The following is a 25,719-nucleotide window of genomic DNA, read 5'->3' as shown; positions in this document are numbered from 1 at the left end:
CATGAGAACATATGAAAGCTGGTGGTTCCTTTTAACATGAGACTTCAATTTTCCCAGTTAAGAAGTTTTAGGTTGTAGTTATTATAGGAATTATGATGCGTCGACTATTTCTCTCTATACCATTTGTATTTCATATACCTTTGACTATTGGATGTTCTTATAGGCACTTTAGTATTGCCAGCCTAATCTCGGGAGTTCATAGGCTTGAAGTCATAAACAGCGCTTTGGGTCAAGCATTGCTAAGAGCTGCTGGCAAACGCAGTAAAGTGCTGTTTGAATGAATGCTTACGAGCCTGCTGCAGCCTACCACAGCGCAGTCAGACTGTTCTATCAAATATAAAATCATAGACTAAATTATAATAAACACACAGAAATACGAGCCTTTGGTCATTAATATGGTCAAATCCGGAAACTATCATTTCAAAAACAAAATGTTTATTCTTTCAGTCAAATACGGAACCTTCCGTATTTCATCGAATGGGTGGCAATCCTAAGCCTAAATATTGCTGTTACATTGCACAACCTTCAATGTTATGTCATAATTATGTAAAATTTTGGACAATTAATTACGGTCTTTGTTAGGAATAAATGGTCTTCACACAGTTCGCAACGAGCCAGGCGGCCAAACTGCTGCATATACCCTGACTCTGCTTGCACTGAACACAAGAGAAGTGACACAATTTCCCTAGTTAATATTGCCATGCATTTCTTTTAACTAAATATGCAGATTTAAAAACATACTTCTGTGTATTTATTTTAAGGAAGGCATTGATGTTTATGGTTAGGTACATTAGTGCAACGCTTGTTCTTTTTTCACGAATGTGCTTTTGTTAAATCATCACCCGTTTGACGAAATTGAAGTAGGCTGTGATTCGATGATAAATTAACAGGCACCATTTTGATTATATGCAACACAGGACAAGCTAGTTAACCTAGTAATATCATCAATCATGTGTAGTTAATTAGTGATTATGTGAAGATTGATTGTTTTTTGTAAGATAAGTTTAATGCTAGCTAGCAACTTACCATTTTGATGCTGCACTCGCGTAACAGGTGGTCAGTCTGCCACGCAGTTTCCTCGTGGATTGCAATATAATCGTCCATAATCGGCGTCCAAAAAGGCTGATTACCGATTGTTATGGAAACTTGAAATCGGCCCTAATTAATCGGCCAAGACGATTAATCGGTCGACCTCTATATTTTATGTTTTTGATTAATAAAAGTTCCAAATTTGCTTTATGAGTAGTGCTTGACCCTAGCGTGACAACACATATATTCTAAATTATTTCAATGGGTCTTTCTCCATTTGGATTGTTTGATACTGTTGAATTCAACTTCAACCTAAAACAATTTCCTACATTTCTGCGTTTCCTGCACTCATTTGAGATCATTTCCACACTGCCACAATATGGGCAAAAATTCTAGGCCTTATTTTTAACTAAATGTTGCATTTGTGATTTAGATCAAAACACTTGGGTGAACTTTTGGAATCATGGAAATAGAAGGTTGATTATAATTCTATAGTTAGAATATAAATAATAGTGGGCACTTTGAAGACAGTGTTGTTTGACATGACAACAAATGAAAATTCCATGGATGAGTTATTGTGACAGGTTAGGAACCAAAGTGATGTTCAGTGTTTCCTAGGGGACCCTATAATCTTTGGCTACATTCAATCTTTATTCATATAGCCAACATATTCATGCCTTGCCTATTCCTCTTTGATTTAGAAGATACTGTTGCACAAACAACATGCTGATTTAAGCCTCCACCAGCACTGGTATCAGGCTGTATTAGCTAGCTAACTTGCTCGGACTCACTACTTTTATTAGCTAGTTAGCAAGCCACCTAACTAGCGATTAGCATTAGTGGCTAACACGATTTAGCTTAACTTGCAAAGGAAACACAAACTAGCTGTTTGCAGATGTAAGAAACATAAACTAATATTGTAATTATAGAACACTTGTGAATTTATATTTAGATCAAAGTGGAAACAACATCGTAGTCATCAACATTGACCATGCAGACTGAACGAAAGTGTCTTGTGGTCAAGCAACAACAAATACGCTCCTTGAGTGACAGGGGTGGGACTAGGTCTGTGTGGAAAGCGGTGTGGAGAGAGCAGAGAGGGATGACTCAAGTAGCGGAGTTAACTATAAAACATGGACGTTACACACGGCGTATCACATTTAACAAACCAAACATTAAAATATCGTTATAGATGTGAAAGTAAAACCCCAAACCGGTCCGTGGATAAATACTGGTATATATTGCCCAGCCCTAATAGCAACAACTAAATCGCATTAACTTAATTAAAAACCAAATGTGCACCCTTTGAGTTGGGAAATTCTGCTTTAGCCTGTACTATATGCATACAGTTCCCCGGTGACTTATGGGAAAGAAAGACAGAATGGGAGCAAGAAACCAGGGCAGCTTTGATTTTGATGAAGAGTCTTCTGTCTGAACATTCTCTCTTTCTTTCCCCTCCCTCTCTGTTTCTTTCTCAGTCTCCTTCTTACTCTGTCTGTCTGATTCTCTCTATTTCTTTACTTATTTCTTTCTCCACGCTCTTCTCTCTCTCCCTCTGTCTCTCCTTGTTCTCTACCCCCCCTCTCTCTTTTTCTCTCTCTCTGCTCTCTCTGTCACTCCTTCTTGTTCTCTATCCTCTCTCTCTATATATCTCTCTCCTTCTTGTTCTTTATCCCTTTCTCTTTCTCTCGCCCGCTCTCTCTCTCTCTCTCTCTCCCCATTAATAATGAAGAGTGAGATATGTCTGTGTATGTTAATTTCGTTCATAAATCCTATGTCTAAATATAGAGCGGCAGACTTCAGTGACTAACTCAAGGATTGGTCTGGGCATTATCCTGTATTAACACACACTAATACCATTCCTGGAGGAGAGAATATATGAAGGACAGATATCCTCTGAAGTTAAATATATTCCCCATCATTCTCCCAACTGATGTGGAGTCCAGGGTCACATCAAAGAGAGCACAGTGTGTACACACACAAAAGCATCTTGCATGGGAACGCAGCTCTTTGCCTGTTTTCATCCCCCTGCCAACATAGTGTGTATGTGTCCGTTTCTTGTGTGTGTGTGTGTTTTCTTTCAGAGCTTCAAATCAAATCAAATGTTATTTGTCACATGCGCCGAATACAACAGGTGAAATGCTTACAAGCCCTTAACTAAAAATGCTTTAAGAAGTTTTAAGAAAAAATAAATAATAATTTGAAAGTAAAAGTAATAAATAATATATACAGGGGGTACCGGTATAGAGTCAATGTGCGGTGGCACCCGTTAGTCGAGGTAATGGAGGTAATATGTACATGTAGGTAGAGTAAAAGTCACTATGCATAGATAATAAACAGAGAGTAGCAACAGCGTAAAAGAGTGGTCTGGGTAGCCCTTTGATGAGCTGTTTTTGACTTGGGGGTAGAAGCTATTTAGAAGCCTCTTGGACCTAGACTTGGATCTCCGGTACCGCATGCCGTGGAGTCTTTGACAATTTTTAGGGCCTTCCTCTGATATCGCCTGGTATAGAGGTCCTGGATGGCAGGAAGCTTTGCCCCAGTGATGTACTGGGCCGTACGGACTACACTCTGTAGTGCCTTGCGGTCAGAGGCCGAGCAGTTGCCATACCATAGGATCTGAGGACCTATGCCAAATCTTTTCAGTGTCCTGAGGGGGAATAGGCATTGTTGTGCCCTATTCACGACTGTCTTAGTGTGTTTGGACCATGCTAGTTTGTTGGTGATGTGGACACACCATGGAACTTGAAGCTCTCAACCTGTTCCACTGCAGCCTTTTCCTGTGGTCCACAATCATCTCCTTTGTCTTGATCACGTTGAGGGAGAGGTTGTTGTCCTGGCACCATATGGCCAGGTCTCTGACCTCCACCCTATAGGCTATCTCATCATTGTTGGTGATCAGGCCTACATGTTGTGTTATCGGCAAACTTGATGATGGTGTTAGAGTCATACCTGGCCATGCCCTCATGAGAGTACAGGGAGTACAGGATGGGCCTGAGCACGCACCGCTGGGGCCCCATGTTGAGGATCAGAGTGGCGGATGTGTTGTTACCTACCCTTACCACTTGGGGGCGGCCCGTCAGGAAGTCCAGGATCCAGTTGCAGAGGGAGGTGTTTAGTCCCAGGGTCCTTAGCTTAGTGATGAGCTTTGACAGGCACTATGGTATTGAACGCAAAGCTGTAGTCAATGAATAACATTCTCACATAGGCGTTCCTTTTGTCCAGGTTGGAAAAGACAGTGTTGAGTGCAATAGAGATTGCATCATCTGTGGATCTGTTGGGGCGGTATGGAAATTGGAGTGGGTCTAGGGTTTCGGGGATAATGATGTTGATGTGATCCATGACCAGCCTTTCAAAGCACTTCATGGCTACAGACATGAGTGCTAGGGGTCAGTAGTAATGTAGGCAGGTTACCTTAGTGTTCTTGGACAAAGGGACTATGGTGGTCTGCTTGAAACATGTTGGTATTACAGACTCAGTCATGGACAGGTTGAAAATGTCAGTGAAGACACTTGCCAGTTGGTCAGAGCATTCTCGGAGTACACGTCCTGGTAATCCGTCTGGCCCTGCGGCCTTGTGAATGTTGACCTGTTTAAAGGTCTTGCCTCGAAGCTAGCATAGAAGTAATTTAGCTCGTCTGGTAGGCTCGTGTCACTGGGCAGCTCTCGGCTGTGTTTCCCTTTGTAGTCTGTAATAGTTTTCAAGCTCTGCCACATCCGTCGAGCGTAGGAGCCGGTGTAGGACGATTCAATCTTAGTCCTGTATTGGCGCTTTGCCTGTTTGATGGTTCTTCGGAGGGCATAGCGGGATTTCTTTTAAGCTTCCAGGTTAGAGTTCCACTCCTTGAAAGTGTCTTCATTCTCTTTATAAGAGAAGAGAGAAGCATCTCTCTCTGTGGATATGTGAAGGGAATCATATCTCTCTCTCCCTATCTCCCCCTCTATGAGTATTTTCACTCTACCTCTGAGATAAATCTTCACCCTGCCCACTCTCGGTCTTTATGAGGGTATAAGAAGTGATATGTGTGAAAAAGGAAGCTATTTGAGGGGAGAAGGAAGGCTGGACTGTATAAGAAAGGCTGAGAGGAAAAGCTGTGCTGTGTTTGAGAAAGTGGAAAGCTATTGATCCTCCTCCTCTCTTCAATACCCATTATGTCTGCTGTTCCTGCCTCTCTTCCTTTAGCCAATCAGAGACTGTTACATAACAGGGCCTGTGGTTCTAGAGGTACTCTAGAGAGAAGAAAGGAGAGGGTGTGAGTCTGTGTGTAAAGAATTGTGTGTGCCTCTATGTGTCTTATGTCCGTAGCACGCGCACACACACACACACACACACACACACACACACACACACACACACACACACACACACACACACACACACACACGTACACACACACACACACACACACACACACACACACACACACACACACACACACACACACACACACCTTTTGTTATTGAGTGAGATACCATCAGTGTCTTTATGATTTGGTGTTCTCATTCCTTGGAACTGAATCAATGGTGATTGTGCTTGAGCAGTCACCATGTAAACGTTTGTGTAATGCAATACAGTAGTATAGTGGCTTGCATACTGTACCTCTGTGGCAGATTTGGGTTGTGGTGAATGGAGATTCATGTTGTGACTTGTATTTCTAATCAGCAGAGTGTAGCATGTGTGTTTTTGTGTTTACTGTCCTGTGTTACCCCACAGTGAAACAGATATCTAGATAGAAAAGTAGAGGTCTGTGGGGTGTGTTTCTGCTCTAAATGTACTACTGAACACTGAGAAATAACATTTACATCACACATTTCCTACTTTATTTTGTAGACGTGTATAAACAGTAGTCTAACATCTACTGTTTCACTGTGTCTATTTCCAGATCCCAAGGTGAGGCCAGAAAGCTGACCAGCATCCTTGTCTGTCTGTGCATCCTCAAGAGCTCACCTCCACATCTGATTGGACAATTGGAGCCCCTGAGGAAAACAAAATGTCTGCCGCTATGAGTGCCCCCCTCCTGGCCCTCTTCCTCCTCCTGCTGCCCTTGGTAAGCTGTTGGCCTGGCCAGACATTATTTATGGCCATGGGGAGATGAACTGTTGCAATGTCACTTACAGTTGCTGTGTGTTAGTGATTGAATGACAAAAGGGGTTTTAGCTCAATTCAAGAGAGGGACTTATTTTTAAAGTCTGTATTTTAATTTATTTTTGTAGTTTAATTAATATACAATCGTCAATAATACATGGATTGTTAAAACGTTTGGCTCTGGGGAAAATGGAGGCAAGGAAATGACAGAGCGAGAGAGAGAGGGAGAGAGAGAGAGAAAGAGAGCGAGAGAGAGAGCTGGACAGAGAAGACAGAGAGAAAGCGACAGTGTGAGAGAGAGAGGGAGAGAGAGAGAGAGAGAGAGATAGAGAGAGAGAGAGATGGGCAGGTAAGACACACAGAGAGAGAGAGAGAGAGAGAGAGAGAAAGAGAGCGAGAGAGAGAGCTGGACAGAGAAGACAGAGAGAAAGCGACAGTGTGAGAGAGAGAGGGAGAGAGAGAGAGAGAGAGAGATAGAGAGAGAGAGAGATGGGCAGGTAAGACACACAGAGAGAGAGAGAGAGAGAGAGAGAGATTGTTGAAAGAGGGAGAGTGGAGCGAGACATTACTGTGAAAGCATTCAGCTCGTCCTTGTTTGTTTAACAGTGGGGATGGTTGATGGTTGGCTACAGAAGAGATGTTAAACATGTGATAACGCAGGTAAAGTTTCCATGGACGTTTGTTTAACAGTGGGGATGGTTGATGGTTGGCTACAGAAGAGATGTTAAACATGTCATAACGCAGGTAAAGTTTCCATGGACGTTTGTTTAGCTGAGTGGATTTACTGTTTGTTATTTCAACCTCACAATGTCACTGTGGCAATTTTATACGTGCATACTGTACGTACACAAAGACCTTAGTTATTGTCAGTCTCTTCACCTCTCTGGTCTGGTCTCTGCCACCAGAGAAGACTATGTTTACCCTCAGATTTATGTCAGGATGACCTGTGTACTGGCACTAGTGTAGTGTAGTATAGTGTAGGGTGTCTCATTCTCATATATTCCTCCTATCCTTTCTCCTCTCCTCCCTCACCCCTCTCCTTTCTCCTCTCCTTTCTCCTCTCCTCTCCTCCCTCACTCCTCTCCTTTCTCCTCTCCTCCCTCACCCCTCTCCTTTCTCCTCTCCTTTCTCCTCTCCTCTCCTCCCTCACCCCTCTCCTTTCTCCTCTCCTCACTCACCCCTCTCCTTTCTCCTCTCCTCTCCTCTCCTCTCCTCTCCTCTCCTCTCCTCTCCTCTCCTCTCCTCTCCCTCTCCTCTCCTCTCCTCTCCTCTCCTCTCCTCTCCTCTCCTCTCTCTCCTCTCCTCCCTCACCCCTCTCCTTTCTCCTCTCCTCCCTCACCCCTCTCCTTTCTCCTCTCCTCTCCTACCCCACTCCTCTCCTTTCTCCTCTCCTCCCTCACCCCTCTCCTTTCTCCTCTCCTCTCCTCCCCCATCCCTCTCCTCTCCTCTCCTCCCTCCCTCACCCCTCTCCTTTCTCCTCTCCTCCCTCAACCCTCTCCTCCCTCCCTCGCCTCTCCTCTCTTTTCTCTTCTCCTCTCCTCCCTCACCCCTCTCCTACCTCCTCTGCTCCCTGACCCATCTCTTCTTCTCCCTCACCTCTATCCTTTCTCTTCTCCTCTCTCACCCCTTTCTTCTCCTTCCTCACCCCTTGTGTGTGTTAGACAGAGAGAGATGGATGGAGAATAGCAGTGATTTAGAAAGAGATAAGGATGGAGGTACAAATGGGGTGATTCAGAGATGGAGAGATGGGGAGAGATGAGGAAAGAGTGGGATGCATTGAGTGATGAGGTGAATCAGAGAGATAGGGAGAGAGGGAGGGATGAGGAAAGAGAGTGGGATGAATGGAGTGATGAGGTGAATCAGAGAGTCTGTTTGTAATGCAAATCAGGCCTCTAATCCTGCCTGGGTTACAGAGTCGGAGGATGACATGGCCCTCATCAATAAACATGAATAACTCATGTTTATGAAGCATAACTCATATAACAAAGGCCACACACATTCGTGCACATGCATCCACTCTCTCTCGCTTTCACTCTCCTGTCGTGGGGTGCTTTCCTCTCATCCTCTGTCTCCACTCCAATACGCTCTGCCTGACTACCTGCTGCTTAGCAACACCATACTAATTAGCACCGATGATCCATCTCCACTAAAGTGTATTCTGTCAGTGTTTCTGTGCATACTGTGTATAATGTGTGTGTGTGTGTGTGTGTGTGTGTGTGTCATCACTTCCACACAATGTATTGCATTTAGAAATATCATTTTTATCAGAAATACTTTCAATTCATTTTCCGCATGACCAATGGACTAAAGCAGAACTGTGTGTGAGTGATTTTCCTGAAACAGAATAAAATTTGTGTATATGCTTTTTTTTTACACTAAGAACAAATATGCTGAACTTGTGAATAGGTCTACATCAGTAGCCTAATCTTGGCGAACTGATGTCATCTCACTCATTCATATCAGCAGATGAGATAGAACCATTATGGCGCAAATACATTTGATAACATGTTGCTATGGAATAATCCTTCCATCATATTGTAATGGCCTAAGATTAGGCCCTAGTAATGCATTCTCCACCTCTAATTGTGGCTGTGGAATAATCCTTCCATCATATTGTAATGGCCTAAGATTAGGCCCTAGTAATGCATTCTCCACCTCTAATTGTGGCTGTGGAATAATCCTTCCATCATATCGTAATGGCCTAAGATTAGGCCCTAGTAATGCATTCTCCACCTCTAATTGTGGCTGTGGAATAATCCTTCCATCATATCGTAATGGCCTAAGATTAGGCCCTAGTAATGCATTCTCCACCTCTAATTGTGGCTGTGGAATAATCCTTCCATCATATTGTATTGGCCTAAGATTAGGCCCTAGTAATGCATTCTCCACCTCTAATTGTGGCTGTGGAATAATCCTTCCATCATATTGTAATGGCCTAAGATTAGGCCCTAGTAATGCATTCTCCACCTCTAATTGTGGCTGTGGAATAATCCTTCCATCATATTGTAATGGCCTAAGATTAGGCCCTAGTAATGCATTCTCCACCTCTAATTGTGGCTGTGGAATAATCCTTCCATCATATTGTAATGGCCTAAGATTAGGCCCTAGTAATGCATTCTCCACCTCTAATTGTGGCTGTGGAATAATCCTTCCATCATATCGTAATGGCCTAAGATTAGGCCCTAGTAATGCATTCTCCACCTCTAATTGTGGCTGTGGAATAATCCTTCCATCATATTGTATTGGCCTAAGATTAGGCCCTAGTAATGCATTCTCCACCTCTAATTGTGGCTGTGGAATAATCCTTCCATCATATTGTAATGGCCTAAGATTAGGCCCTAGTAATGCATTCTCCACCTCTAATTGTGGCTGTGGAATAATCCTTCCATCATATTGTAATGGCCTAAGATTAGGCCCTAGTAATGCATTCTCCACCTCTAATTGTGGCTGTGGAATAATCCTTCCATCATATTGTAATGGCCTAAGATTAGGCCCTAGTAATGCATTCTCCACCTCTAATTGTGGCTGTGGAATAATCCTTCCATCATATTGTAATGGCCTAAGATTAGTCCCTAGTGATGCATTAGTGATTCTCCACCTCTAATTGTGGCTGTGGAATAATCCTTCCATCATATTGTAATGGCCTAGGATTAGGCCCCAGTGATGCATTACTGATTCTCCACCTCTACAATGTGTCTGCATTGTCACCTGGTGTAACAACTACAGATGCCCTATCTTAATGTGAACCAGTTTCACACAGCAGGAGAATGATCCTTCAGGATCAGGAAATGTGAATTGTTATGTGGATTATAATTAATGAACGATTTTTGTAGGGGTTGATACTGGGCTCCTGGGTGGTGCAGCACTCTAAGGCACTGCATCTCAGTGCTAGAGGCATCACTGCAGACCCTGGTTCAATTCCAGGCTGTATCACAACCGGCTGTGATTGGGAGTCCCATAGGGTGGAGCACAGCATCGTCCGGGTTAGGGTTTGGCCAGGGTAGGCCGTCATTGTAAATAAGAATTTGTTCTTAACTGACTTACCTAGTTAAATAAAAATACATTTTTCGGTAGGACAAATCAAGTCTGAAATATTAAAATGGAAATTACAATCTTTTTAGAAGCCTTTTTAAACCTTGAATAGATTACACGTTTGCATTTCCTGCTGCACAGGACAATTCCTACAATAACAAGATGATCAAATGAAGATACGCCATCTGTATTGACTGGCGTGATAATACAATGTGTGCGGATACAGCCATGGTCTAATAGTGTCGTGATAATATAGTGAAACGCTACGCCAATACGCTACATAAGGATGATGATGAGATCGAGTCCTGATCCAGGCCAATTAGCCGATGATGAGCTTATCAAGCCATGCAGTGGGAGGGCGGCACACTTTCTGGATCAGTTAAGGTTGCTCTGGGATCGTTTAAATCACCCTGACAAAGCCAGGCGCGAGAGGACACAGCGCAAGAGACCACACACAGAGGCAGATATGTGACCGACCACCTCAATTCAGACTAAAGGAGCAAAAAAAATTTTAAAAAACAATTATACATTGGATGAAAGTGGAGACTCAGAGCTATAAATTGGTATATCATACACTGCAGTTGAGGAACAATGGGACAGTAATTCTGCTTTGAAAGTTGATCAACTTGTAACTAGGGTTGCACATTTTGGGGAATACACGGAGGTGGAAACTTTCCTTGGGAATTAACGTGAATATATGGGAATTAATGGGAATATATGGGAATTAAAGGAAATATATGCAAAGTAATATTAATACCATTTAAATGTAGATGTTTTTTGTATTGGATATATTTACCATATCATATGGAGACAGAAACATAAACCTTTTACCTTATCATAAGTAGACATAATTGCAAATGATTAAATCCTTCTAATATAAATGTAAAAAACAATTTAGTTACGAATTTAACTTTAATTAAATGAGTTGACTCTTCACATGGAATGATTTCACTGAACAACAAAAGAAAGAGAATATTAAATGATCCCCAACTATCCGCCGCATCTCCCAAGAACGTTTTCAACAAACATCTGTAAAATGATAGTCTAGAAACTAAAGCTTTGGTTGTCTTCCTCTCAGGCTTCCATGTCTTCTTCCTGGACCTACTCAATGTCCACCTCTTGAACATCAGACTCTGAGGCCTCACTTTCCAACCTTGTTGAGGATGGCTCATTGTCAGGCTCAAAAAGCCTCAAATTTGCCCGGATCGCCACCAATTCAACTCTTGTATTGGTCAGCCTGTTGCGTGCTTTGGTGTGTGTGTTCCCATAGAAGGACCAGTTGTGCTTTGAGGCAGCTGATGTTGGTGTGATTTGGAGGATGATGGAGGCAACAGGGGAAAGAGCCTCAGATCCACAAAGTCCCTCCCATCAGGTGGCTGATGAGACATGTTGGCACGACTGCCAAATTGCATCTCCATCCCAAAGCCCTTGCTTGGAAGTGTGCTTCGCCAGACTGCCAAGAACTTGACCTCATCCAGGCCAAGGTGGCGAGATACGGTAGTGATGACACCATAGGCCTTGTTGATCTCTACACCAGACATGATGCTCTAGCCAGCATACTTGGGGTCCAACATGCATGCTGTGGCATGTATGGGCTTCAGGCAGAAATCTTCACGCTTTTTGATGTATTTCAGAACTGCAGTTTCCTCTGCTTGGAGCAACAGTGAAGTGGGCTGGGCAGTATGGATTTCTTCTCTTACATCTGCAAGCAGAGTCTGGACATCAGACAGGATGACATTGTCTTCCTCAATCCGTTCAATGGCTACCGCTATAGGTTTCAGGAGTTTCAGGCTGCCAACCACTCTCTCCCAAAATACATCATCCATGAGGATGCTTTTGATGGGGCTGTCCATATCGGCAGACTGTGATATGTCCATTTCTTGGAGACACTCCTTCCCCTTCAGGAGACTGTCAAACATGATGACAACACCACCCCAATGGGTGTTGCTGGGCAGCTTCAATGTGGTGCTCTTATTCTTCTCACTTTTCTTGTTGAGGTAGATTGCTGCTATAACTTGATGACCCTTCACATACCTAACCTTTTCCTTGGCTCAATTGTAGAGTGTATACATTGTTTTCAGTGCCATGATGTCCTTGAGGAGCAGATTCAATGCATGAGCAGCACAGCCAATGGGTGTGATGTGAGGGTAGGACTCCTGCACTTTAGACCAAGCAGCCTTCATGTTCGCAGCATTGTCTGTCACCAGTGCAAATACCTTCTGTGGCCCAAGGTCACTGATGACTGCCTTCAGCTCATCTGCAATGTAGGGACCGGTGTGTCTGTTGTCCCTTGTGTCTGTGCTCTTGTAGAATACTGGTTGAGGGGTGGAGATGATGTAGTTAATTATTCCTTGCCCACAAACATTTGACCACCCATCAGAGGTGGAATACAGTCTGCTTTCTCTATGATTTGCTTGACCTTCACTTGAACTCTGATGAACTCTGTATCCAGCAAATGAGTAGATAAAGCATGGCTGGTTGGAGGGGTGTATGCTGGGTGAAGAACACTCAGAAATCTCTTCCAGTGCACAATGCCTGTGAGCATCAGAGGTGAACCAGTTGCATACACAGCTCGAGCAAGATATTCATCAGCATTTCTCTGACTACGTTCCTCCACTGAGTCAAAAAACTTGATTCCAGGAGGACATAAGCTGTTGTTATTGATAAGGTGTCTGATTCCAGGAGGACCATGAGCTGTTGCTATCAATAAGGTGTCTGATTCATCATTTTCACCTCAAATAGAAGTAGAGGAACTTTTGTCAGAGGTTGCTTGTTGTGAGCGCTGAGGGAACTTTATGCGCATGGCCAGATGATTATGCATCTTTGTTGCATTCTTCACATATGATTTTGGCACAGTATTTGCAAATGTACACAGCTTTTCCTTCTACATTAGCTGCAGTGAAATGTCTCCACACATCAGGTAGTGCCTGTACCATTTTCCTGTAAAGATGAGAAAAAAACAGAGTAAAAAAAAATACAATTCCATGAGCAGATAAATAGCAGTTAGATTAAACACCTCATTTGTATGATAAATATTTAAAAATGAAACATGTTTGGAAACAGGTGAATTAACACTCCTCAGGTAGCAGGCTCAAGCAAGCTAAAACCCACATAGTAGCAAAAACTAACTAGCAGAAATTGTTAACAAGTTAGAAATGATTTAAACAGACTTTGCTGTAGGCTACTATTTACTAGTTAACCTGTCTAGGACTGGGGTTCTGCTAGCGGAACCCCCCCGCACCAGCCAGTGAAAGTGCAGGGCGCCAAATTCAAAACAACAAAAATCTCATAATTAAAATTCCTCAAGCATACAAGTATTTAACATAATTTTAAAGATAAAATTCTCGTTAATCCAGCCACAGTGTCTGATTTCAAAAAGGATTTACAGCAAAAGCACCACAAACGATTATGTTAGGTCACCACCAAGCCACAGAAAAACACAGCCATTTTTCCAGCCAAAGAGAGAAGTCACAAAAAGCAGAAATAGAGATAAAATGAATCACTACCCTTTGTTGATCTTCATCAGATGACACTCATAGGACTTCATGTTACACAATACATGTATGTTTTGTTTGATAAAGTTCATATTTATATAAAAAAGTCTGAGTTTACATTGGCGCGTTACGTTCAGTAGTTCTAAAACATGCAGTGATATTGCAGAGAGCCACATCAATTTACAGAAATACTCATAATAAACATTGATAAAGATACGACTATTATACATGGAACTTTAGATAAACTTATCCTTAATGCAACCGCTGTCAGATTTCAAAACAACTTTACGGAGAAAACAAACCAGGAATCCCAGTTCCACCATAAATGTTTGATTTGTTCGATAATGTCCATCAGTTATGTCCAAATATCTTCTTTTGTTAGGGCGTTTGGTAAACAAATCCAAAAGCGCGTTCAGGCCGAACGTCAGACGAAAAGTTCAAAAAGTTGAGTTACAGCCCATAGAAACATGCCAACCTAAGTATGGAATCAATCTTTAGGATGTTTTTAACATAAAACTTTGTTAATGTTCCAACCGGACCATTCCTTTATCTGTATAAATGAAGTGGAACGCAGCTACCTTTAACGTGAGTGCGCCAGACCGAGGCTGTGGCACTCTGCCAGACCGAGGCTGTGGCACTCTGCCAGACCGAGGCTGTGGCACTCTGCCAGACCACTCACTCAAAGAGCCCTTATGAGCCCCTCCTTTAGAGTAGAATCCTCAAACCAGGTTCTAAATACTGTTGACATCTAGTGGAAGCCTTGGGAAGTGAAACATAACTAATATCACCCTGTATCTTCAATGGGGGCTGAGTTGAAAAACTACAAACCTCAGATTTCCCACTTCCTGGTTGGATATTTTCTCAGGTTTTTGCCTGCCATATGAGTTATGTTATACTCACAGACATCAATCAAACAGTTTTAGAAACTTCAGAGTGTTTTCTATCCAAATGTACTAATTATATGCATATTCTAGCTTTTACGGCTGAGTAGCAGGCAGCTTAATTTGGGCACTTTTTTCATCCAAGCTACCCAATACTGCCCCCTACCCCAAAGAAGTTAACAAAAAATAACGTATGTCCTATAAAATATATTCACCCCAGCCAGTATTGTAATCAAAACTTACCCAAAAGCATGTTGGCTCAGACAGTGTAGTAATGTGGGCTCAATAGCATCTCATTAGTGTGCAAGATCTTGAGAATGTTGTACATGTGATGGAAGAAGGCATTGTGCATGCAGAGGTTTCCAATTCCATTGAATTGGAGATAGTTTAACCAGAATATGCCACAAAACCTTGAATTGTGTATCCCACAAAAAAAGGTTCACTGTTATAAGCTAACTTTTTTGATGAATTTAAGCAACATTCCCCAAATTCCAGGGCTTAACTTCCCATGACAATTTTCTGGTAAAATTCAGGAAATTTACTGTAAAATTTTAGACCCTTTGCAACCCTACGCTTTTATCCGACACACTGATACCCGAAATGCTATAACCCCCCCCCCCTCCCCCAGCCACATCTAGCTAAGTGGATGGGTCTCTATTGTCTAGACATGAACACATGAAATACAATAGATGGCCATAATCACCCCCATACACACCTGACTACTTTGATGGGTCATGTAATAATTCGGCCTAAATGGAGTCTTTTGTTTAGACATGTAGGTAGCTAGGTAGCTAAACAATAAACCGGCATAATCCCAACTCATACTACTACCAATACAAACATTGTCATAGCTGTAGTATGAATCTGCAGGTAGCTAAAGCTAACCAACTAGGTTCAATGTTAGCTAGCTAACATTAGGCTATAACTAGCAATGCAAATGGATTTCTGATTCATTTAATATTACTACACAGATCATACAGGTAACGATAGCTTGCGAGCCAGCTTTAACTTGCAATAAAATGGCTTTCTGACTAAATTAGAAACTTATATCTGAAAATGTAGCTAAATTCTTACCCGTGTACATGGATGAATGCTTCCCGGCAGACTGGAACCATTTAACTCCGTTCTTTTTGTAGCTTAGTCCTCAATACAGGACTAGGATTGAATCCTACTACACAGGCTCTGACGCTTGTCAGATGTGGCAGGGTTTGACAAATATTACGAACTACAAAGGGAAACCCAGCCACGAACTGCCCAATGACACTAGCCTACCAGACGAGCTAAATGCCTTTTATGCTCGCTTCAAGGCAAGCAACATTGAAGCATGCATGAGAGCACCAGCTGTTCTGGACGACTGTGTGATCACGCTCTTCGTAGCCATGTGAGCAAGACCTTTAAACAGGTCAACATTCACAAAGCCGCGGGGTCAAATGGATTACCCGGATGTGTACTCAAAATATGTGGGGGCCAACTGGCAAGTGTCAACCTCTCCCTGACCAAGTCTGTAATACCTACATGTTTCAAACAGACCACCATAGTCCCTGTGCCCAAGAAAGAGAAGGTAACCTGCCTAAATGATTACCGCCCGGTAGTACTCACGTCGGTAGCCATGAAGTGCTTTGAAAGGCTGGTCATGGCTCACATCAACACCACCATACCGGAAACCCTAGACCCACTCCAATTGGCATACCGCCCCAACAGATCCACAGATGACGCAATCTCAATCGCACTCCACACTTTTCTTTCCCACCTGGAGCATTGTTTACAGCTTCAAGCATTGTTTATAGGGAAAATATGAAGAGGTCATTATTATATTGCGGTATTAAATAAAGTTTTGCTTTTTCCTTTTCATTAGTGAGTGTAGCCCTATAGTAGGCTGGTAATTCTATTATGTTGTGACAAACACAACATTACAGAATGGAACTTAATTTGGTCAAAGAAAATGGCTCAACAGAATGAAACAAACACTTGTTGCATATTTAAAGAAATGGTTTAAAGCTTCACTGGCTATGCCTATATTGCAGAAATTACCAACAAAGGTGAGTGCCTATCGTTGGCCTAGCCAACAAATGACAGCAATAGGCTAATGCTATTTATTTTACAACAGGCCTACTTTTAATCTACTGTATCTTAAACTAAATACGGACCACAAAATTAAAAAGACAGTCCAAACTTAATTTGAACGGTCTTTTAGCCAATGAAAATGTCTCAACACAATGAAACAAGTCATAAGCTATACGTTTTATTGAGTTGCATTTGGCTGCCACAGATAACGAGCTCACACACACATTAAATTAACAGGGGATGGGTCATATCGGGTCCATTCGGTAAATCAATTATAATTGCAAATACCCAAGAACCGTGGCAATTATATTAGGCTCAACCCAGATCCGAGACAACAGTCCGGACCCATTCGGGTCACAGGTCGGATCTCAGAATTTGGAGTCTGTTGGACCCGTGAAGACCTATAATTCTAATGCCTCATTGTGAAAAGCTGTGCATACATAGGAATAGTTTTTTATCAAGTGATGTGTTTTTCTTTAATTTTGGAAACACAAAACTGTCGTTATTTACAGTATCAGTAGTTGTAGACAGTTGTTTTTTTCTATGTTTGTTACTTAGTCAATGTCTACACTGGTTCTAGCCAATAACTGTTGTTCCAGCCAGTCTGTGTATGCGCCCACGTTGTGTTGCTGACGTCAGTAACTCTGGTGAGTATAAGAACCCACACCTCCTATGGTGGCGATGGATATAATATAATAACCTTCTCCCCCATGGAGCTGCTGAGGTTCATAAAGCCAGGATGACGTGGCTGGACCGACGTCTCCCAGGGCTAGTGTGCGTGGACTGAGGGCTGACACCAGCACAAAGGCTGGACAGTGTCCCTCTCTCCTTTCCAACCCCCCTTGCCCTCCACAGGCAGCCTAGCTTTGTGCATCCGTCAGCAGGCTGCGTGGGGTGGCAGAGAGGGTCTCTCAGGGCCTGACCTCCATGTCTCTGTACGTGGCTCCAGGCTCCTGGCTGTTGCTATGAGCTTGCCTCTGTTTTGTCTTAATACAGTGATGATACAGTGTCTGTTCTGTTCATCTATGGTTCATCTTTATGTGTTGTCATGTTGTCATGTTGGGGGTGTTCAGTGTGTGTTCTGGTTTCTTGTTCTGGTTTCTGGTGGCAAATGCCCTCTGTGTCCTGGATGGCTTAACTCTTGCCTTTATCTTCGATATTCATGAGTAATGAACATAGCACATTAAGCAGGACTGAGCTAATTCTGCATAGCACGTCTTGTGACTGCTCACTGGTGTGTAAGCAACACAAACAGGTGGATGTACACAGCTAATTAAACTGTGTAAGTGGTTTTCTGTTCAGCGTCCCTCTGTGTATTCCTAATGGTCTGTGGTCAATGCTTGTACAGATGTAGGATCTTCATTTGATTTACCCTGTTGCAGGAGAACTGTCCTGCAATGCAGGAAATTTAAAACTTTTAGTGTGAGGTTTAAAAAGGCTTCTGAAGTTTGTAATTTCCACTTCCAGACTTAATTTTCCCTTACGAAAAATGTATCAACCCCAAATAAACTGTCCAATAATTATAATTCACATAATAATTCACTATTCCTTTTGCTGCAATATTATTTTCCTGCTGTAGGAAACGGTCTCAAATGAAGATCCTCCTAATGATTTGTTGTAGTCTGGGACCTGTATGTCTAAACATGGTGGTCTGTAATGGTTTGTTGTAGTCTGGGACCTGTATGTCTAAACATGGTGGTCTGTAATGGTTTGTTGTAGTCTGGGACCTGTATGTCTAAACATGGTGGTCTGTAATGGTTTGTTGTAGTCTGGGGCCTGTATGTGTAAACATGGTGGTCTGTAATGGTTTGTTGTAGTCTGGGGTCTGTATGTCTAAACATGGTGGTCTGTAATGGTTTGTTGTAGTCTGGGGCCTGTATGTCTAAACATGGTGGTCTGTAATGGTTTGTTGTAGTCTGGGACCTGTATGTCTAAACATGGTGGTCTGTAATGGTTTGTTGTAGTCTGGGACCTGTATGTCTAAACATGGTGGTCTGTAATGATCTGTTGTAGTCTGACCTCTAACCCATGTAAATAGTTCTGTATGTCACCATATGTGATTAAGAACTAATATGTCAGCTAAGGTGACATATAACTAGAATGGTTAAATCCCACTGTTTTGATATATTCTAATGAGATCATGTTTCTGTGTTGCAGGTGTCTAGTCTCCACCACTCTGACTGTGTCATCAAGAGAGAACACGAGAAATGTATGGAGAGGATGGCAGAGGATGACCCAGAAAACGACCTAGAGTTTAGTAGGTTCCGTATGTGTGTCTATGTCTATGTGTTTGGTGTATTTACAGTATGTTTCAGCTTCTCCTCTTGTGCGGTTTTGTAGTGTCAGTATTTATACCTCTATTCATATGTTAGAGATTGACGAGGTAACACATTTTGAGATTAAATATTGATGAAACACTTTATTTTCATTAGCAGTCTAGCACCATTGATTCAGCTGTGCTAAACTGTGGCAGTTAGGCAGTAATCTGACAAGTTTAAAGTGACAAGTGTGAATATGGACCATTTACAGACCTAGCAACACACACATACAGATCTCCCCATTTCTGTAATTCAATTTTGCAATGTTAGTGTGCCAGTTAGATTAATTATTGTCAGCTTCAGGTATTCCTCGATTTGCCTTTCAGTTTCTCTATTTAGGAAAACAGGATTTCAGATACAGCCAATCTTTTGGGATTCTAATGTTTTTCAGGGTACATTGTGTCTCCATAATCCACAGATATCATTTTAAAGGTTAGATTTTTGGTTTGCTCTGACATATTCATGGTTATTCACACAGTAGACATACATACAGTACATAGCTGTTCCCAGTGGTAGATGCCAGTTACAGTGTGTTGTATGAGACTGACAGACAGAAGGATACTGAGAAGCATTATATGTATGAGTCTTGACCAAGTATCATGTAAGTCATAATCGGCACTGTTGTTGTTCTACCGTGGTAGAGAGGAAGTGAAAGAGAAAGTGAGACAAAGACAGGAAGAAATGGAGAACGTAAGAAGAAATAACAAACATAAAGCGACCCTGTGTTGATTCTATAATGTGATCTGACAGCCAGTGAGTGACAGCCGTCTCTCTGTGACAGGAAGGATAGATGATGTGTGAAGAGAAGATTACATTAAACCATAGAGTCTCGAAGCTCCTCAGCCCCACAACCCTCCTCCCTTCTTCCCGACAGAACCTGTGACAACCTAGTAAAGCTAGTACAGGTCAGGCTGCTTCTACGCACAGTACATTGAGACAGTCTCCAGGCCCCACAGCCTTACCCTCCTCTCCCCGACGGACCCTGTAACACAGATCTCAGTACAGCTCAGGATGTTACTACATACAGTATACATGCAGCCTCCCCTGAGTTATTTCACAGAGAAAACCTCTCCTGTGTGGTTTGTTCTGAGAGTATGAACACACCAGCTGTCAAAACAAATTTGTAGAAAGCAGTTGGGGGAGCGAGGCAGAGGATGTGTGTGTGGAGAGGGGGGTGTTGGGGGAATGAGAGCTTGTGTGTGTGTGTCCAGACTGTCAAGATGGAGGCTTGGTTGAAGAGCACTCAAGCTAAACCAGCAGAGAGATTGGAGATAGAGGGAGAGTGAGGGAGAGAGAGAGAGAGAGAGAGAGAGAGAGAGAGAGAGAGAGAGAGAGAGAGAGAGAGAGAGAGAGAGAGAGAGAGAGAGAGAGATAGAGATAGAGAGAGAGGGATAAAGAGAGAGTGGGAGATGGAGGAAGGAAGGAATAGAGGGAGTATGGGAGAGGGAGGGTGAAATAGAAGGAGGGAGGCTTGGTTGAGGAGATAAACCAGCAGAGAGATTGGCGATAGACACACATATAACAGATTGATTCGCATGATAAATATGGCTGTGCTATATAAAATTGTCTGTCTCTTGAACAGAATGGAATTGTTAGGGGGTGTTTTGTAGGCACATTTTAGAGGTATGATGATAATGTTATGTTACATTATATTATGTAAGGTAAAATTATGTTATGTTAGAAGATCATTAGGGGAATGTTACGGAAGTGGCTAGTTGTAGGGCTGGTCCTTGATACTGATGTTGTTTGAGCTGAAGCAGAGATAAACCATGGAGAGCAGATGCTAGGCTGTCAGACTGAATATCTCACTGTCAGAGTCTCTCTCTTTCAATTTAAGGTGCTTTATTGGCATGGGAAACATATGTTAACATTGCCAAAGCAAGTGAAGTAGATAATATACAAAAGTGAAATAAACAATAAAAATGAACAGTAAACATTACACTCACAGAAGTTCCAAAAGAATGAAGACATTACAAATGTCATATTATGTATATATACAGTGTTGTAACGATGTACAAATGGTTAAAGTACAAAAGGGAAAATAAATAAAAATAAATATGGGTTGTGTCACGTTCGTTGGAATAAATGGACCAAGGCACAGCGCACGTAGAGTTCCACATGTTTAATTGAAATGAAACTCACAAAAACAATAAAGAGCCAAACGAAACATGAAGTCATGGAGTGCTCACAGGCCACTACACACAAACAAGGTCCCACAACAAACAGGTGGGAATATGATCAATCAGAGACAACGATAGACAGCTGCCTCTGATTGGGAAACAATACCAGACCAACATAGAAATAACAAAACTAGAATGCCCACCCTAGTCACACCCCGACCTAACCCAAAATAGAGAATAAAGGATCTCTAAGGTCAGGGTGTGACAGGTTGTATTTAAAATGGTGTTTCTTCTTCACTGGTTGACCTTTTCTTGTGGTAACAGGTCACAAATCTTACTGCTGTGATGGCACACTGTGGTATTTCACTCAGTGGATATGGAAGTTTATCAAAATCGGGATTGTTTTTCGAATTCTTTGTGGATCTGTGTAATCTGTGGGAAATATGTATCTCTAATATGGTCATAAATTGGGCAGGAGGTTAGGAAGTGCAGCTCAGTTTCCACCTCATTTTGTGGGCAGTGTGTACATAGCCTGTCTCCTCTTGAGAGCCAGGTCTGCCTATGGCGGCCTTTCTCAATAGCAAGGCTATGCTCACTGAGTCTGTACATAGTCAAAGCTTTCCTTAAGTTTGGGTCAGTCACAGTGGTCAGGTATTCTGCCACTGTGTACTCTTTGTTTAGGACCAAATAGCATTCTAGTTTGCTGAGTTTTTTTTGTTAATTCTTTCCAATGTGTCAAGTAATGATCTTTTTGTTTTCTCATGATTCGGTTGGGTCTAATTGAGTTGCTGTCCTGGGGCTCTGTGGGGTGTGTTTGTGAACAAAGCCGCAGGACCAGCTTGCTTAGGGGACTCTATGTGATGGCTTTGTTATGGAAGGTTTGGGAATCGCTTCCTTTTAGGTGGTTGTAGAATTTAATGGCTCTTTTCTGGATTTTGATCATTAGTGGGTATCGGCCTAATTCTGATCTGCATGCATTATTTGGTGTTCTACGTTGTACACGGAGGATATTTTTGCAGAATTCTGCATGCAGAGTCTCAATTTGGTGTTTGTCCCATTTTGTGAAGTCTTGGTTGGTGAGCGGACCCCAGACCTCACAACCATAAAGTGCAATGGGTTCTATAACTGATTCAAGTATTTTTATTCAGATCCTAATTGGTATGTTGAATTTTATGCTCCTTTTGATGGCATAGAGGCCCTTCTTGCTTTGTCTCTCAGATCGTTCACAGATTTGTGGAAGTTACCTGTGGTGCTGATGTTTAGGCCAAGGTATGTATATATTTTTTTGTGCTCTAGGGCAATGGTGTCTAGATGGAATTTGTATTTGTGGACCTGGTGACTGGACCTTTTTTGGAACACCATTATTTTGGTCTTACTGAGATTTACTCTCGGGGCCCATGTCTGGCAGAATCTGTGCAGAAGATCTAGGTGCTGTTGTAGATTCTCCTTGGTTGGTGACTGAAGCACCAGATCATTAGCAAACAGTAGACATTTGACTTCAGATTCTAGTAGGGGGAGGCCGGGTGCTGCAGACTTTTCTAGTGCCCTCGGCAATTAGTTTATTTATATATATATATTGGAGATGGTGGGGCTTAAGCTGCATCCCTGTCTCACCTCATGGCCCTATGGGAAGAAATGTGTGTATTTTTGACCTATTTTAACCGCACACTTGTTGTTTGTGTAAATGGATTTTGTCATGTCGTTTATTTCTCCCCCAACACCACTTTCTGTCAATTTATATAGCAGACTCTCATGCCAAATTGAGTTGAAGGCTTTTTTGAAATCAACAAAGCATGAGAAGACTTTGCCTTTGTTTTGGTTTGTTTGTTTTTCAATTAGGGTGTGCAGGGTGAATACGTGGTCTGTCATACGATAATTTGGTAAAAAGCCCATTTGACATTTGCTCAGTACATTTCTTTCACTGAGGAAATGTATGAGTCTGCTGTTAATGATAATGCAGAGGATTTTCCCAAGGTTCCTGTTAACGCGTATCCCATGGTAGTTATTGGGGTCAAATTTGTCTCCACTTTTGTGGATTGGGGTTATCAGTCCTTTGTTCCAACTATTGGGGAAGATGCCAGGGCTAAGGATGATATTAAACTTCTTGACGCTACCCATCCCTGTCTCGGGATCATTTTCGTCAGCAACCGCTGAATAGCATAGCATAGTCAAATAATATTACTAAAAAATATTGATATTCATGAAATCACAAGTGCAATATTGCAAAACAATGCTTAGCCTTATATTATTCCACCTGTCGTCTCAGATTTTCAAAATATGCTTTACAGCCAAAGCTAGACAAGCATTTGGGTAAGTTTATTGATAGCCTAGCATAGCATTTTGTCCAGCTAGCAGCAGGTAACTTGGTCACGGAAATCAGAAAAGCAATCAAATTAAATTGTTTACCTTTGATGAGCTTCGGATGTTATCACTCACGAGACTCCCAGTTAGCTAGCCAATGTTCCTTTTTTCCAAAAATATTATTTTTTTGGCGAAATAGCTCCATTTGTTCTTGACGTTTGGCTGAGAAATCGCCCGGAAATTGCAGTCACGAAAACTGCGAAAAATATTCCAAATTAGCTTCATAATATCAACAGAAACATGGCAAACATTGTTTATAATCAATCCTCAAGGTGTTTTTCAAATATCTATTCAATAATATATCCGTCAGGACAATTCGTTTTTCAGTAGGACCGATTGGAGTAATGGCTACCTCTGTATTTTACACGAGAGTCACCCTGGAAGCCATCAGGCCTGGTGACTACGGCTATTCTTCAACATGAATGTGTAAAACTACATCACAATGCTGTAGACACCTTGGGGAATACGTAGAAAGCGTAAGCTGGTTGATAGCACATTCACAGCTCAATAGGGACTCATTGGAACGCAGCGCTTTCAAAATATGGGGCACTTCTGGATTGGATTTTTCTCAGGCTTTCGCCTGCAACATCAGTTCTGTTATACTCACAGACAATATCTTTACAGTTTTGGAAACGTTAGAGTGTTTTCTATCCTAAGCTGTCAATTATATGCATATTCTAGCATCTTGTCCTGACAAAATATCCCGTTGAAAACGGGAACGTTTTTTTCCAAAAATGAAAATACCGCCCCTAGAGTCGCAACAGGTTAATTCAAGGTAATTGGAGAATCCACTGTGTTCTGGTAGTCTTTAATAGTTAATTATAAGATTAGCATTTAATCATGTATATGTTTTGCTGTTTGTTCTTTGTTATGGAGCCAAAAAGATTGGAGAAGTGGTTTATCCATGGTTTATCCATCTCCATTTTGGATATATAATTCTTTGTGTTGTTGTTTGTTTAGTTTTTTCCAATTTTCCCAGAAGAGGTTAGAGTCTATGGATTCTTCAATTACATTGAGCTGATTTCTGACATGGTGTTCCTTCTTTTTCAGTAGTGTATTTCTGTATTGTTTTAGTGATTCACCATAGTGAAGGCATAGACTCAGGTTTTCTGGGTCTCTATGTTTTTGGTTGGACAGGTTTCTCAATTTCTTTCTTAGATTTTTACATTCTTCATCAAACCATTTGTCATTGTTGTTCATTTTCTCCGGTTTTCTATTTGAGATTTTTAGATTTTTAGATAGGGAAGCTGAGAGGTCAAATATACTGTTAAGATTTTCTTCTGCCAAGTTATCACCTTCACAATTACCTTGGAACGTTTTGTCCAGGAAGTTGTCTAAAAGGAGTTCAATTTGTTGTTGCCTAATTGTTTTTTGGTAGGTTTCCAAACTACAATCGCTCCATCTATAGCATTTCTTAATATTACTCAGTTCATTTGGCTTTGATGCCTCATGATTGAGTATTGCTCTGTTCAAGTAGACTGTGATTTTGCTGTGGTCAAATAGGGGTTTCAGTGGGCTGACTGTGAACTCTGAGAGACTCTGGGTTGAGGTCAGTGATAAAGTAGTCTACAGTACTACTGTCAAGAGATGAGCTATAGGTGTACTTACCATAGGAGTCCCCTCGAAGCCTACCATTGACAATGTATGTACCCAGCGTGCGACAGAGCTGAAGGAGTTGTGACCTGTTTTTGTTGGTAATGTTGTCATAGTTGTGTCTAGGAGGGTATATGGGGGAGGTAATGCTATCACCTCCAGGCAGGTGTTTGTTCCCCTGTGTGCTGAGGGTGTCAGGTTCTTGTCTGGTTCTGGCATTTAGGTCGCCACAGCCATGTACATGTCCCTGGGTCTGGAAATGATTGATTTCCCCCTCCAGGATGGAGAAGCTGTCTTCATTAAAGTATGGGGATTCTAGTGGGGGGATATAGGTGGCACACAGGAGGACATTTTTCTCTGTTAAGATCATTTCCGTTTGAACTTCTAGCCAGAGGAGGCAGGCAGCCTAGTGGTTAGAGAGTTGGGCCATTAACCTGAAAGTTTGCTAGATCGAATCCCTGAGCTGACAAGGTAAAACATCTGTTGTTTTGCCCCTGAACAAGGCAGTTAACCCACTGTTCCTAGGCTGTCATTGTAAATAAGAATTTGTTCTTAACTCAAATCAAATCAAATGTATTTATATAGCCCTTTGTACATCAGCAGATATTTCTGTGCTGTACAGAAACCCAGCCTAAAACCCCAAACAGCAAGCAGGTGTAGAAGCACGGTGTCTAGGAAAAATTCCCTAGAAAGGCCAAAACCTAGGAAGTAACCTAGAGAGGAACCAGGCTATGAAGGGTGG

At 42.0% G+C, this 25,719-nt stretch overlaps 1 protein-coding gene across 2 annotated transcripts in view; it reads left to right on the top strand.

Annotated features, from left to right (window-relative positions):
• adcyap1r1b (adenylate cyclase activating polypeptide 1b (pituitary) receptor type I) overlaps positions 1-25,719 on the top strand; it is a 69,792-nt gene that overhangs the window by 7,070 nt on the left and 37,003 nt on the right. For both annotated transcript variants that reach the window (XM_042322344.1, XM_042322345.1), the window contains exons 2-3: positions 5,912-6,076; positions 18,743-18,842. In XM_042322344.1, the coding sequence (XP_042178278.1) occupies positions 6,020-6,076; positions 18,743-18,842 (157 nt within the window). In that variant the 5' untranslated portion in view covers positions 5,912-6,019. The remainder of the gene's footprint in view (positions 1-5,911; positions 6,077-18,742; positions 18,843-25,719) is intronic.

Source organism: Oncorhynchus tshawytscha, linkage group LG05 (genome assembly GCF_018296145.1).
Source record: "Oncorhynchus tshawytscha isolate Ot180627B linkage group LG05, Otsh_v2.0, whole genome shotgun sequence".
Taxonomy (NCBI): Eukaryota; Metazoa; Chordata; class Actinopteri; order Salmoniformes; family Salmonidae; genus Oncorhynchus; species Oncorhynchus tshawytscha.
Note: the sequence above shows the minus strand (reverse complement) of the source record. Positions and strands in the feature narration are given on the sequence as shown.